Source organism: Myotis nattereri (assembly GCF_964212035.1).
Source record: "Myotis nattereri genome assembly, chromosome: 8".
NCBI lineage: Eukaryota > Metazoa > Chordata > Mammalia > Chiroptera > Vespertilionidae > Myotis > Myotis nattereri.
In genome coordinates, this window is record NC_138083.1 from 38379438 (window position 1) to 38395151 (window position 15714).

The following is a 15714-nucleotide window of genomic DNA, read 5'->3' on the forward strand; positions in this document are numbered from 1 at the left end:
GTGGCCTCAGTTTCTTCATCTCTAAAATAGAGATTAAGCTATCTATTTCTGATGATTGATGGGAAAATAAAGGACCTAGTTTTGTATCTGGCAAATAGTTGACTTTCAGCAAGTGATAATTATTAATGTTATCCGTATTTCCTTAATTTTCTCATTGCCCATACTTTCCTGAACTATTTTTCTTGCTAATATATTTTTTTAAAATATATTCTGGTAGAGTGGATAGAACAGGGAATAGAAAGAAGGTAACATAATTGTGTGATCTGGTCAGTCATTCTCTTTCTCTGGGCTCTAGTTTGCTTATTTGAAAAATGAGATCATTGGACAAGATCATCTTTAAGATCCTCCCCACCTTTAACATTCTATAATCTATCCCATTCCCAATATAATTGTGTTTTTCTGTATTTGATCTCTGATAGACAGTAGACCAAAGGTCAGTGAAGGTTTTCTAAAATGAGGTGTTTCTTCTGCAGAGCGCACTCCCTTTAGATAAAACACCCCAGAACAAAATTCTGTGTTCCCTCCAACTTGGTTGCTACAGATAATTTTTAAATTTATTTCCAGTTGCAGGTTACCAATGTTCTGTCCCAGCCTCTGACTCAGGCCACTGTTAAACTAGAACATGCTAAATCTGTTGCTTCCAGAGCCACTGTCCTCCAGAAGACCTCTTTCACCCCTGTAGGGTAAGTTCTGAGCATATTTTTATCAGGGGCCAATAAACTTGTTTTGGAAAGTAGCTCGCAGCAAAAGTAACCCAGATTAATGCTGATATTACCAAGATCATAAAACCAAATTTACCTAAACTTTGGTTTGGTAAATTTGACCTACTGGTACCAAAATCCTATAGTTGTCTCTGTCTTGTCATCTATATCTATATATCTTCACTAATAAAAGAGAAACATGGTAATTGGCGTACGACCGCTACCCTTCCCATTGGCTAATCAGCGAGATATGCAAATTAACTGTCAGCCAAGATGGCGGCCGGCAGCCAGGCAGCTTGAAACTAACATGAGGCTTGCTTGCTTCAGTGACGGAGGACTGCAACGTTCCCTGCCTGCCTTGCCGGCCTCTGAGCCTGCAGTTTCAAACATTGTAACAAATATAGAGCTAAACAAAACCCCAGAAACCAGCTTTCAGAGAGCTGGGACCTCAGAGCTGGAGTTGATACAGAGTTTCGATTAGAACCGAAACAAACCAGATACCTGCTTTCAGGAGCGGAGGCCTAAGAGCTGGAGCCTCAGAGCTAAAGCTGGCCCAGAATTAAAACAAATAAAAGAAAAAAAGGAGCGGTTGGGAGATTCCGTCACCCGCCAGCCTGAAAACAGCCCTCAGCCCCTCACCCAGACTGGCCAGGCACCCCAGTGGGGACCCCCACCCTGAAGGGTGTGTGGCCAGCTGCAAACAGCCACCATCCCCTCACCCAGGCTGTCCAGGCACCCCAGTGGGGACCCCCACCCTGATCCAGGACACCCTTCAGGGCAAACCAGCCAGCCCCACCCATGCACCAGGCCTCTATTCTATATAGTAAAAGGGTAATATGCCTCCCAGCACCAGGATCAGCGTGACGGGGCAGCGCCCAAATCCCCTGATCGCCCTGCGGCTCTGTGTGTGACGGGGTGGGGCCACAACCTCCCTATCCGCCCTGCTCTGTTCGTGACTGGGGAAGGCGCCCCAACCTCCTGATCAGCCCTGCTCTGTGCCTGATACGGGGGAGCTCCCCAACCTCTGATCGCCCTGCGGCTCTGTGTGTGACAGGGTGCGGTGCCCCAACCCCCCCCACCCCTCCACGGGCCCTGCTCTGTGTGTGACGGGGTAGAGCCATAACCTCCCCATCAGCCCTGCCCTGAGTGTGAGAGTGGTGGTGTCCCAACCCCCTGATTGGCCCTGCTCTGTGGATGATAGAGGGCGGCGCCCCAACCCCCTGATTGGCCCTGCTCTGTGTGTGACGGGGGCGGTGCCCCAACTCCCCTATTGGCCCTACTCTCTGAGTGACGGTGGGGGGGGGGCGCTCCTCAACCCCCTGATGGGCCCTGCTCTGTGCGTGACAGGGGGTGGCGCTGCAACCTCCCCATCGACCCTGCCTTGAGTGTGACAGGGGGCGGTGCCCCAACCCCCCAATCGGCCCTACCCTGAGTGTGACTGGAGGTGGTATCGCAACTTCCCGATCCGCCCTGCTCTGTGCATGACAGGGGGCGGTGCCCCAACTCCCCAATCGGCCCTGCTCTGAGCCCGACCAGGGGCTGCACCTAGGGATTGGGCCTGCCCTCTGCCACCCGGGAGCAGGCCTAAGCCAGCAGGGTGTTATCTCCCAAGGTGTCCCAGACTGCGAGAGGGCACTGGCCAGGCTGAGGGACGCCCCCCTTCCCCCCCGAGTGCACAAATTTTTGTGCACCGGGCCTCTAGTTTATATATAAAAAGATATATGTGCAAATTAGCCAGGATGCCATAACAGTCACAACTGGCTCAGGAGGAGGCTGTGCATGCAGATGGGCAGGAGGGGACTGCATGCATGGTGTAGCAAGCCATGGATGGCGCAGGCCCAGAGATGGGTGGTGTGGGGGGGCGGCCCTGGAGTGGAGACACACACGGGGGCCAGCCCCAGTGGCCATGGCATGGATGGGGCTGGGGTGGGTCCGGTGCGGGGAGACACACACACACGGGGGACCCACCCCAGCCCCAGTGGTTGTGGCGTGGCTGCCTGCCCTAGCAGCCGCAGCACGTCAGCAGTCCCGCCTCTGCACGTGAGCCGCAGAGGAAACACCTTTTCTTGCCGCTCATTGGCTAAGCTTCTTGTACGCCACTCACAGTGTTCTTGGTCTTGGATAATAAAGAATCCAAGAAGGTGCTCTAGGGTTTTTCCACCTCACTCCTGGAGGAAAAAACGAAGGTCCGCTGCTGGAGGAGCTAAGAAATGTCATATCCTGCCCTAGCCAGTTTGGCTCAGTGGATAGCCTTGGCCTGCGAACCACAGGGTCCGGATTCGATTCTGATCAAAGGCACGTACCTAGATTGCAGGCTCATCCTTGGCCGGGGCCCAGGTCAGGGCTCATGCAGGAGGCAACCAATCGAAGTGTGCCTCTCACTTTGATGTTTCTCTCTGTCTTTCCCTCTCTCTTCCACGCTCTCTAAAAATCAATGGAAAAATATCCTCAGGAGAGGATAAAAAGAAAGAAAGAAAGAAATGTTATATCACATGAAAGAGACATCTTGAAAATGCCTAAAGAAAGTTGTCATTTTTTCGTGGTGAAGGGACTGGAGTCCGTGTTGATGAAAACACCTTGGCGGCTGTGGTGACTGCCAGTGGCGGCAGCAGCGTGGTGATGGGGGTAGCGCCTTCCCCTGATCAGCCCGGTTGCCTCCTGCTGAGGGAGGCCAGACTGCGACTTAGGTCCGCTTCCCTGTGGAGAGCGGGCCTAAGCCATCAGTAGGACATCCCCTGAGGGCTCCCGGACTGTGAGAGGGGGCAGGCTGGGCTAAGGGACACCCCCCCTCCTCCCGTGCTCGAATTTTGTGCACTGGATCTCTAGTGTATTTCATATATATATTTATATGAAAGCTTAATATGCAAATTGTCCTTTCGGGAGTTCGACAGGGAGACCGGAAGTTCGATTGCTCACTGTGATGTGCACTGACCACCAGGGGGCGGCATGGAATGAAGGAAGGCCGCAACCTGCAGCTAGGGAAGGGAGGTCCTGACCAGTGGCCGGCAGCCAGAAGGCCCCGATCGGCCCTGATCTACGGCCAGGCCTAGGGACCCTATCTGTACACGAATTTCATGCACCAGGCCTCTAGTTGTTATTTAACTAGCCAGTTTTAAGTTTAATAATTTTTTTTTGATGTGTAATATGTGTTTATTGTAGGAAAAAATATGATAAAACACAAAAAAAAATGTCACCCATAATTGTACAACTTATAGGTAATTGCTATTAACATTTTACTATCTTCTTCTGTAGGCTTTTTTCTATGCATATAAATATATTTTAAAAATTGAATTAAGATTATGCTTTATCTAAAACAATGTGTCATGATTATTTCCCCAAAAGGATTAATATTCTTTTATAGCCTTATTTTTAATGGCTACATATTATTGTTATGTAAATTTTTTAAAATTAAAGGTCAATTTTATGTGAAACTTTGTTAAATGTTAAATTAGTAAGTTAATGAGATCAGGAACTTTGAGTTTTAGAAAATGCAATTCTTAGTGATTAAAGATATGTAGGAAATATGTGAAATAAAAAAGCAAAGTCATTTTTAGGGATGATCAGTGGAATGGTAAAAGACATTGAGGATTTTGCTATGTAGTTAGAGTTAATCACTCTTTTCTTTTTCTTTTTTAACATAATGGGGATCATATTGTAGATTCACCTGTTTTGCATTTCATTGTGAAAGACTATACCCCAGAGAGGTGGGATTTTTTTAGAAGAGTTGATTTTTTAATTGTTTTTTAAGTTTTTCCCACATTATAATCAAAAGGGAAGAAATGGTGTAGTCCTGGGTGCTATTGCTCAATGGTTAGAATGCATCAAGGGCACTTACCTGGGTTACAGGTTTGATCCCCAGTCGGGGCATGTGCAAGAGGTGACCAATTGATGTGTCTCTCTCACATAGATGTTTCTTTCCTTCTCTCTTCCTCTCTCCCTCCCTCCTTACTTCTAAAAATCAGTGGAAAAAAATAGCCTCAGGTGAGGATTAACAATAACAACAAAATAATGGTGTAGCCCTGGACTGTCTCTAGGAGTGCCTCTCTTTGCAGCCCATTTGTTGTATTTATGACTTCCCCATGTGAGTGCTTGCTAACCCCCTGTCATTCTTAACAGGAATGTTTTTGAACTAAACTTTGTGAATGTCAAGTTGTCCAGTGGTTATTACGACTTCTCTATCAAAGTTGAAGGTGACAATCGTTATATTGCAAATAGTTTAGAGGTAAGTGCTTTTGTTGTCTTCCCCGTTGCCATGTTGCTATATCCAAAGAAATGACTGAATAGGCACACAGCATTGATTGTCTGGTATGTTGACTTCACTTTACGGTCATGCTAATGTGACTATATTAAAAGAGGGATAGGTTTGAAATATGCTATTTGACAGAATTAGCCAAGAACTTGATTATAGCAAGTTTTGTTTATAAATTAACTCATTTTCCATTTAACTTATTAAAAATTTACACAAAATTGGCAAGTAGAAAAAGTAAAAATCACCCATAATTCCACTGAGGCATAAGTATTCTTAAAATGTTTTTGTGGTGGGCCTTGATAGATTTAGAACAGTACTTGATGCTAATTGGTCAATGAAAAATATCAAGTGATAGATAGCACTGTAGTGAGCTCTTTTGGTGAAGTACAACAGAAAATTGGTAATCTTTTTTTGTTGTTGTTAATCCTCACTTGATATTTTTTTCCATTGATTTTTAGAGAGAGTGGAAGGGAGGGGAAGAGACAGAGAGAAACATTGATGTGAGAGAGACACATAGATTGGTTGCCTCCTGCATGTGCCTGCAACTGAAGTGCATGCCCTTGACTGGAATTGAACCTGAGACCCTTCAGTCCACAGTCCAATGTTCTAACCACTGAGTGAAGTGGCTAGGGCAAAATTGGTAATCTTTTATATTGAAACTAGAGGCCCGAAGCACGAAATTCGTGCAAGGAGCTCAGCCCTTGCAACTGCGGTGGCTTGCCTTGGCCCTTGCAGACCTGGCTTTGTCAGGAAAGTCAACTGGTCGAATTAGCATATTATGCTTTTATTATTATAGATGTGCTTCAGATGTTTAGCTGACTCTAGTTGTGTTGAAGATCCAAGTGGTTTTAAGGATGGAAAGCTATGTTTAATTTATCTGGTGCTTTGTGGGTATGAGGTATTTCACATGAGTGGTTTTCTTAGCTAATTGAAGTATACCCCTTCAGGCACTGTGGCTTTCATTTTAACCTTTTTGGATAGACATTTACAATGAATTATGCATTTTCCTACTTTCTTTTTTTTTTTAATATATCTTATTGATTTTTTACAGAGAGGAAGGGAGAGGGATAGAGAGTTAGAAACATTGATGAGAGAGAAACATCGATGAGAGAGAAACATTGATCAGCTGCCTCCTGCACACTCCCCACTGGGGATGTGCCCGCAACCAAGGTACATGCCCTTGACTGGAATCGAACCTTGGACCTTTGAGTCCGAAGGCCGATGCTCTATCTACTGAGCCAAACCGGCCAGGGCGATTTTCCTACTTTCTTAAACTATGGGAAATGGGTTAGTGCCGGGGTCCAACCCCAGCGGGTCCAGGGGTCCCCAAAGGTGTGGACGGAGTTGGCGAAGAAGGAATGACACGGAGACAGCGTTCAGTTGATCAGCAGCCTAGCCAGGATCTCTATCCAGGATCTCCAGTCAAGTTCTGGTCTGGATCTCCAGAGAGGTTCTGCTCTGGATCTCCAGCCAGTTTCTGTGTCCATGTTGTCTTGCTAGGTTCTCCAGCCAGGTTCTCCAGGTTCTCCAGCCAGGCTCTGTAGCCAAGTTCCCTCGCTAGGTTCTCCAGCCAGATTCAGTCACCAGGTTCTAGTCAGGTCCTCTTGCCAATTTCTGTAGTCAGGTTCAGTCCAGGATCTTTTGCCATGTTCTCTCGCTAGGTTCTGTCTCTAGGTTCTGAGGCCAGTTTCTGTCCAGGATCTTTTGCCATGTTCTCTCCAGCGAAGTTCTTCTGTCTCTAGAGAACGTTCTGTGTAGGTTCTGTGCCAATTTCTGTCTCTCTTCTGTCTCTTGCTGTCTTGTTACATCTGTATTTATACCAGTTGATTCCAATCCTATCAATCTCTATTCCAAAGGTTAGGGCGTTTCTTATCTCCATTCCAGGGAGTAAAGATTATGTAGCTTAAGCATGATTATTCGTAGTTAAAGTGATTAATTACCCGCCTGGCACTTAGTTAAGGGATTTTATTCCCTCCCTAACTTCAGGGGAAAATCCCTACTTGGGGAAACAACCTTTCTCAGAGAGGCGACCTTGGTTAAAACATATAGTGCCAAGAAGGTGAGCAAACATATTAAGAACAGTATGCCATATATGCCAGGTCCCTTGAAACAGCAAGGATGGACTGGCTCCCGGCAGGTTAGCCTTTTCTTACTCTGAATTAGGATCATGAGTATGAACCCTTTATTGAATGCCTGTGACATGAGAAGTACAGTTCTGTGTACTTCTTTGTATATTATGTTATTCTTAGGACAACCACTAGAGATGGATGGAGTCATCTTCATTTCATAGTTGAGGCTCAAAGGGGTAGAGTAACTTGTCCAAGGACATCCAGCTTATACTTGGGTGGATCTCCTGTACAGTACCAGGTTAGTGAGTGTGCCCTGGTAAAGAGAGCTAGTTTAGAGGCTGAGCCCTGTGCAGCTCCAGCAACTCTCCTTATGATATTGCTTTCTCCTTTTAGTGGTAATTTCTCAATGTTTCTGCCCCTGTTCTTTGCTGCTTCTACTCAACTACATTGTCATGCATTCTGTTGGATCAGGTGAACTTGGAGTAGTACTATTAACTTTCCTGAATAGTTAAATATATGCTGTTTGTAACAACTCTTTTCTTTACTATCAAATATCATTTCCTCACCTTTTTCTTTTTTTTAATGTATTTTTTAAAAGCTCTGGTTCTTTTTTTTTAAAAAAAAATTATTGATTTATGATAGAGGAAGGGAGAGGGAGAGAGAGATAGAAATATCAATGATGAGAGAGAGTCATCGAGATCGGCTGCCTTCTGCATGCCCCCCTACTGGGGATTGAGCCCGCAACTCCAACATGTGCCCTGACCAGGAATCAAACCATGACCTCCGGGTTCATGGATCAACACTCAACCACTGAGCCACAACGGCCGAACTCTACTCACCTTTAAATTAAAAATTTTAAAAATAATTTCAATCTTAAGTTGCAAAAATAGTATGAATAATTCTCATATGCTCTTTCCCCAGCTTCCCCAAATATTAACATCTTATATAACAAAAATAATTATCAATACCAAGAAGTTTATACTGATATAATACTATTAACTAGTCCACAGGCTTTATTTAAAATTCTGCTAGTTATCCCACTAATGTTCCTTTCTGGTCCAGGATTCAATCTAGGATCACATAGTCCTTTAGTTGTCATATCCCTTTAGCCTTCTCCGATCTAAGATAGTTTGTCTTTTGTGACTTTGACACTTTTTAAGAATACTGGCTAGTTACTTTGCAGAATATCCCTCACTTTGGGTTTGTCTGAAATTTCCTCATAATTAAATTTAGGTTATGCATTTTTTGCAAGAATACTCCAAAGGGACGCTCTGCCTTTGTCAGTGCATCTTGTTAAACACAAGTATATGATATTGACATGCTAATCTTTATCACTTGGTGAAGGCGGTGTCTGCTAGGTTTCCCCACTGTAAAGTTGCTGTTTTTCTGCTTTGTAATTTAGTATCTGGTGGAATGATACCTTGAGACTCTGCAAATGTCCTTATGATCTTGCATGCCACAGTTAGTAATGTCGTACTTGCCAAAAGGTGATTTTGTCTTTCTCTTTTTTTCATTTCTTCTACATTTATTAATTAGAATTCTGTGGTAAAAAAACAAACAAACAAACAAACCAACTGTCTCACCCCACCCCAATTTAATTATTCATTCAATTATTTATAACACTTTGGACTCATGAATATTGATTTTACTTTGTAGATTATGATTCACTACTATCATTTATTGTGTTGCTCATATCCCAGATTTGGTCTTTGGAGAGCTTCTCAGGTTGGCTCCTGTGATACTCACTTTTTTTTAAATGATAAGACAAGAGACAGCTGGAAAGTTTGACCTTTCAAAAGTGGGGCATTACTTCACATAGGTAGATTACACACTTATATTTAAAGTTTCGCAGAAAGGAAGATAATTTTCATGAAACTCTAGTCTCTGCCTTTTCTCAACCACATGCCTGACCTTTTTGGGCATGAGGCATTTGATCCCAGTCCATTCACTAACAAAATTTGGATAGGAACTATTGTAGTGTGTACCTTAACATTTAAAATCTAGATTCTTTCCATTTTCGTTTCCTTCCTTAAGGGGCCTTATTTGCAACTGAACACATTAAAAGGCAGGTTTTTTTTCCTTTGTTGTCTGCAACCTCTTCTTCTTCTACCTTTACAATTGATAATAACATATTCATTTTAAGTGCCATACCTGTAATCACAGTCATTCTTTTTTTATTTTATTTTTTAAAATATATTTTATTGATTTTTTACAGAGAGGAAGGGAGAGGGATAGAGAGTTAGAAACATCGATGAGCGAGAAACATCAATCAGCTGCCTCCTGCACATTTCCCACTGGGTATGTGCCCGAAACCCAGGTACATGCCCTTGACCGGAATCGAACCCGGGACCCTTCAGTCCGCAGGCCGACGCTCTATCCACTGAGCCAAACTGGTTTCGGCCACAGTCATTCTTAACCTCTTCCTTTCTTTCTACACTCAACCACTTCTGGTCAGTCACCAAGTCTGTTGATTCCACCTTTGAGTGGCCTTTGCATGAGCCCTTTGTTCTTCAGTCGCAGTGATCCTAGTCGGGTAGAGCCCTATACTTTCTATCTAGACCAGTGATGGTGAACCTCTGACACGCGTGTCAGAGGTGACACGCGAACTCATTTTTTTGGTTGATTTTTCTTTGTTAAATGGCATTCAAATATATAAAATAAATATCAAAAATATAAATCTTTGTTTTACTATGGTTGCAAATATCAAAAAATTTCTGTATGTGACATGGCACCAGAATTAAGTTAGGGTTTTTCAAAATGCTGAAACGTCAAGCTCAAAAGGTTCGCCATCACTGATCTAGACTGATAAGATAGTTTCTGACTAGTTTCATCGTCATTGATCGCTGTCCTTTTATTTAATTTTTCATAAGTGCCACTAGAATGGCAAAAAACACATTATTCCTCTGCATAAACATTTCATTGGTTCCTATTGTCTGTGAGTGAGGTCTAGACCCTTCAGTATGACTTAGAAGGTCCTCGACAAGGCACATGCACATACTTCAGTGTGGGTGCATCCCCATTGCCTCAGCTCTAGCTGCTTTTGACTGTATACTGATCCCCAAGTATGCTCATTCCTTTGGACTTCTGTTTCTTCCACCCAGTGCTCTTCCCTTTCCTTGCTCATATGCTGATCTATGCATCCTGGTTCAGTGCAAATGGTGCCCCTTCATCGTGCTTCCCTAGAACTTAATTTTATTTTTCAGTATGCACTATTTTAAATACACAGAAAGGAACAGGGAATAATACAATTAATCCTCATGTACTACTGGCCATGCATCTTTTTCAGACCCTAACATTTTGCTGTATTTGCTCCATCTTGGGGGGAAGAAATAAAACCCCTATGGATTAAATTCAAGCTCTCTGTATCTCTCAAACACTTTTCCCCCAGATTTTGGGTTTATTGTTCCAATGCCAGTTTTTACATGTAGAGTATGTATTTTTAAACAATATATTGCATTGATTTGCATCTTCTCAAAATTTATATCTTGCATTACAATATATGTTCCATTTGCAATTTGCTTGTTTTCACTCAATATTAATTTTATGACTGTTAGCCATATTATACATGTAGAACTAGAGCTATATGCATAAATATGGATAATTATAAAATAATCATTTTGTGAATAAATCAGATTTTATTAATTCATTTTCCTATTGTTGGACATTTAGATTTCCACTATTACACACAATGCTGCTGTGAACATCTTAGTACATGTTTCCTTATGCATGTCTTGTTTATCTAGAGCATTGATTTTCAACCTTCTTCATCTCATGGTACACATGAACTATTACATGCTGCAGCACTTTTTATATTCTGGTACAAGTCTCTTAGGAGGTATATGATTTGCAAGTACTTTCTCACAGTCTGTAGGCCCTCTTTTCCCTTGTTTCCTTTGAAGCACAAAGAACTTTAATTTTGATGAAGTCCAATTTCTTTATTTTTTCTTTCACTGCTTGTGCTTTAAGTGTTATACCTAAGAAACATTGCTTAATGCAAGGTCATGAAGATTTACTACTGTTTTCTTATAAGAATTTTTTAGTTTTAGCTCTCACATTTAGGTTTCTGATCCATTTTGAGTTAATTTCTATGTATGGTCTGAGGTATGGGTCTAACTTTCTTCTTTTGCATGTGGATAGCCAGTTGTCCCCAGTACAGTTGTTGAAAGGACTTTTCTTGTTGAATTGCCTTGTCATCCTTGTCAAAAGTCAGTTGACAATAAATTTAAGAGTTAATTTCTAGACTTGCACTTCTGTTTCATTAGCCTGTATTTTTATCCTTATATCACCAATACTGTGCTGTCTTGATTACTGTAACAGCTTGGCGTTTTGTACAAAATTCAAATTTGGTGTTTGTCCAAGTGTTTCTGTGGTTGTTGGGAAAATTATCGAAGTACAAAATAGCAGAAATAGAACAGTTAATAGCTGTTATTCGTGCAATGAAATAAGCCCTTATTGAGGCCATTGCTGTCCTTTTACTTCACAGTGATGGGGTAAACATTTCAAAATCTCTCCCCCTTTTCATTACATTAGAGCTTTATATGTGCATGTTTGTGTGTGTGCATGCTCTGACTTCTGTCGCATGGGCGGCTTTACTTTGTAATTTCAGTAATAGTCACACTTATAGCCTTAGAGTGGGTCAGCAGGTCCTGTTTACTCTCCTGAGGGATGCTTGACATTGGTCAGAGTGCATTAACAGTGGTTTGGTATGAAAGGCCTGTAATAGCACTCACTGCATTGCACTTGCTGTCAGAGGAAGCATCGGTTTTAGAACTGTCTTTAGCATTAATTGCCCCTAATGCACCATCAATTTTGACAATAATGAGCTAAACAGAGGGGTTATTACTCAGCATAAAGACCGCATTTCCTGGAGTTAAAACATTTTTTGAGGTGTATGTGGCATGCAGCACAGCCAAAGAAAGGACTTAGCATGATTCACTGTAAAACAGGTTTAGCTGCATTTAAAGTGGCTAAACAAGTCCCCTCCCTCTTATAAAAACTAATCTTGCTGTGCTTGGTTAAAGGAAGAAGCTAACCAACAAGTATCCTACGTTGAACCCTTTATAACAGGCTTTGAAAAAAGTTACGATGGTTTTTATTTCTCAGTTTGCTTTAAAAGAGTATCATAAAAATGCGTTTCTTTTCAATGTTTTCAGAGACCCATTTGTAGTAAGATTTTAGGAATAGAAGGACTTTTCAAAAACTTCCCTATTTAAGAACTGCCCTACAGTATTTCTGTATAAAAAAGCTGCAACTTAGGGTGCCTTTTAAAATTAGGGCTGAGAGCAAACCCCAGTTGGCTTGAGTTCACTGTAGTTTGCCCTTTTGTCATTTGTGTGTCTGTATTGTCTGGGAATACTTATGATATTCTTAGTACAAACACAGTTGACTCTTGATTAGTAGGCTTTAGTGATCATCTTATTGTTGTAAGTTTATAGTCGGGAGTCTAAGCAAAAACCTGATGGCTTCCTTATCACTATAATTAGCATATATGGAAGAGCCTTACACTAGTCTTTAAACGTCAGTTTGTGTATATCCATCTGCTGAAAAGGAGAGTAATTATTTTTAAAATCATATATATTGGGTGGTACTTTTGGGGTGGTGGAGGTACTTTTTAATACAAAACATTTATAAAGAAGAAGGTAACTCTAACCGGTTTGGCTCAGTGGATAGAGTGTTAGCCCATGGACAAAGGGTCCCAGATTCGATTCCAGTCAAGGGCATGTACCTTGGTTGCAAGCTCGATCCTCAGTAGTGGGGGTTGCAGGAGGCAGCTGATCGATGTTTCTCTCTCATCGAATATTTCTAACTCTCTATCCCTCTCCCTTCCTCTCTGTAAAATCAATGAAAAAATATTTTTTAAAAAAAGAAGGTATATGGCATGCAATCTGATTACTCAAATAATCCCTATTTTTTAAAAAAATAGTAAAATATGCATGTAGTTAAAAAAAATTCAAGGTTCCAAAAGATATGTAATGAAATATAAGACCCTTCTCTCAAACCCTCAATCCAGTCCTTCTCCTTATTGAGAATCCATTATTAGCAGTTAACTGTTCACTTTAAGGAAAAGAAGGATGCATGTATCAATGAATGTCTGCATAGCCTTTCTTATTTGCACAAAAGGGATCATTCTATAAACAGCTGTATTCTCTGCTTTTGTCACGAAGTAGAGGCTCCCAGCTTTTTCCTTGAGGGTCTATTCAACTTAATGGCCTCCTCTCTCCTCCTCCAGCCCCCACAATAATTCACCCAGTTGCTTAGACTTGATCACAGGCAGTGATGTTAAGTATAATTCTTCCAATAGATGGCTGTGTATTCAAAAGTAGGAGTCTGTGAACATCTACATTGTTCTTTTGAATTGCTCCATAGTAATTCATAGTATACATGTGCCATTATTTACTTAACTTGTCTCCTGTTTATGGGCGTTTAGGTGGGACGATGATTTCAAGATCATATTTACAAATTAAATGAGTGAGTTCTTGACACATTGCGTACCGCATAGAAATCTCTAAGACACACGCCAGGGACCACACGTTTTTGGGCAAACTGCACGTTATTTAAATCATCATAATGCACTTTAGGTGTTGTTTTTTCAATAATTATAACATTTTTATTTACAAAAACAATTAAAGTTCCTAGTACTTTTTTAACGTATGGTACTGCGTAAAACATTTTCCTCTATGAAAAGGGACCAAACAAAATTTACATAAGTATCTAGATTCGCTCCTTTTTCCATGGGCGTGAAAAACGAGAACACTCGTGAGCGGTCCTTAACAGATGGCACGCGAAACACAGGAAAACTCCTGAGCGGTACGAAATGTGTTAAGAGAATGAGTCACTGGAGTGAAGAGGGACTTATTTAATGTTGGTGAAGTTTGCAAAGTAGTTACTATGAAGACAGATGTTTTTTTTTTAATAGTATGGGGTATTGCTAAACAACTCCTTCCTTACATTTTCTACTTCCCAGCCAGGGATACCCCAAGGCCAACTTGAGTCACGGTCCTTCTGTGCTTTTGTAGCACTTTGTATATTCTTCCATTAAAGCAGCCTGGTCTCTTATAATTTAGCTTTGCATATATGCGTCCCTTTAGCACAGGAAGTACATCTTGCCATCTCTGTATATCCCCTGTACCTCGGTGCTCCAGATGAACCTTCCACTTCAGTTTTTCTTCAAATGGAAGTAGTGTCAGTGTGTCTCTGGGTTGAGCTTTATATAGAAAGAGAGCCTGCTGTTTCTGAGTTTGGTATGATTTGTGAAGCTGTTTGCTCTGCAGAGAGCCCAAAGAGTCAGTAGAGGCTCCCAGCTCTCTCCTTGGGGGTTTATTCAACTTAAAGGACGACTGTTTTCCCACACTGCCTAATCCACCCAGTTGCCTAGATTCAGTGACAAGCAGTGATACTAAATATAATTCTGTCAATAAGTGGCTATGTATTCAAAAAATAGATAACAGCCTTACGGCTTCTGATAATAAATCTTTTACATTCAAGTTTCTTTTTTTTTTTTTTAAAGCAAAACAGAACACCCCTATTCAATCTGATAATGCAGGCTGTTGTCACAAAATAGTTATTATGATGGCAGAAGAGAAGGCTGTTAAAAGGAATTACTTGATAGTTATCTTTATTCTTTTATAATTTTTCTTTTTTGTCCTTGATTTGAGACTGTCACACCTTGATAGTACATTTTAGAAAAATGCTGAAGCTATTCTTCATTTATTTCTCCAGTTCTCTATCTCTGTTCCTTGATCTTGACTTAGACTATAAACCAGTGGATTTTGGCAAAGATTTCCTTAAGTATTGCATTCAGATATTTGGAAATCTCACAGGTGTTTACACATAAGTGCCTTTGGTGTGTTTGCATAATTTGCACATTCAAATTTAGATTTTAAATAAAAAAATTTTCCATAAATAGACAGCATATTTTCTGTCTTTTTTGGAATTTTATATTTTAATTTTTAAAAATTTGTGTACTGGCATCAGTGAGCTCCTCTTTGTGAAGATGTTTATAAGGAATGTATAGAATTCAAACATGGTAAGAGTAAAAATGGACTGGTTTGTGCTTGTAATAAACTCTAAAATTTCAGTGGTTTAAAACAGCGGTTGCCAACTGGTGGTCTGTGGACCACTGGTGGTGTGGTCCGTGAGGTCCGAAAGGTTAGCAACTGCTGGCTTAAAACAAGAGGTTCTTTTTGGTCCATGCTAGGTATATAATCTGTCAACTGGAGGCTCTGCTTCATGTTTTCCTTACTCTAGGACCCAGGCTGAAAGAGCAAACCTTTCTCTGTGCATTGCCCATGTCAGAGGGAAAAAGAATCACACACTGACTCTTAAAGTTTTCACTTGGAAGTGACACACGTCACTTTTGCTCACATTTCATTGGCCAAAGCAAGTCACATGGCTACGCTTGACTCCAGAGGGGCAGGGAAGTACAATTCTACCGTATGCCCAGGAGAACCAGAAGTACTTGGTGAACAGTACAGATGGCTGCCATGGCTTCTTAGGTCTTCATGGGTAGACTTAGTCTGCTTGGGACAGAGTAAGTGTTGCTGGGAAGCTGGATAGCAAGGTGCCTAACATGGACTCAATTTCCCCATCTGAAATAGCACTGCCTTACAGAGTTGTGAGGATTAAATGAGATAATCTTTGTAAAGTCAGTGTCTTTCACATAGTAAACACTCAATAAACATTAGCTGTCATTAGA

At 41.5% G+C, this 15714-nt stretch overlaps 1 protein-coding gene across 2 annotated transcripts in view; it reads left to right on the forward strand.

Moving 5' to 3' along the window:
- Positions 1-15714, forward strand: part of RPN2 (ribophorin II) — a 58891-nt gene that overhangs the window by 25248 nt on the left and 17929 nt on the right. For both annotated transcript variants that reach the window (XM_081097095.1, XM_081097094.1), the window contains exons 8-9: positions 565-683; positions 4818-4923. In XM_081097095.1, coding sequence (XP_080953221.1) covers positions 565-683; positions 4818-4923 — 225 coding nt within the window. The remainder of the gene's footprint in view (positions 1-564; positions 684-4817; positions 4924-15714) is intronic.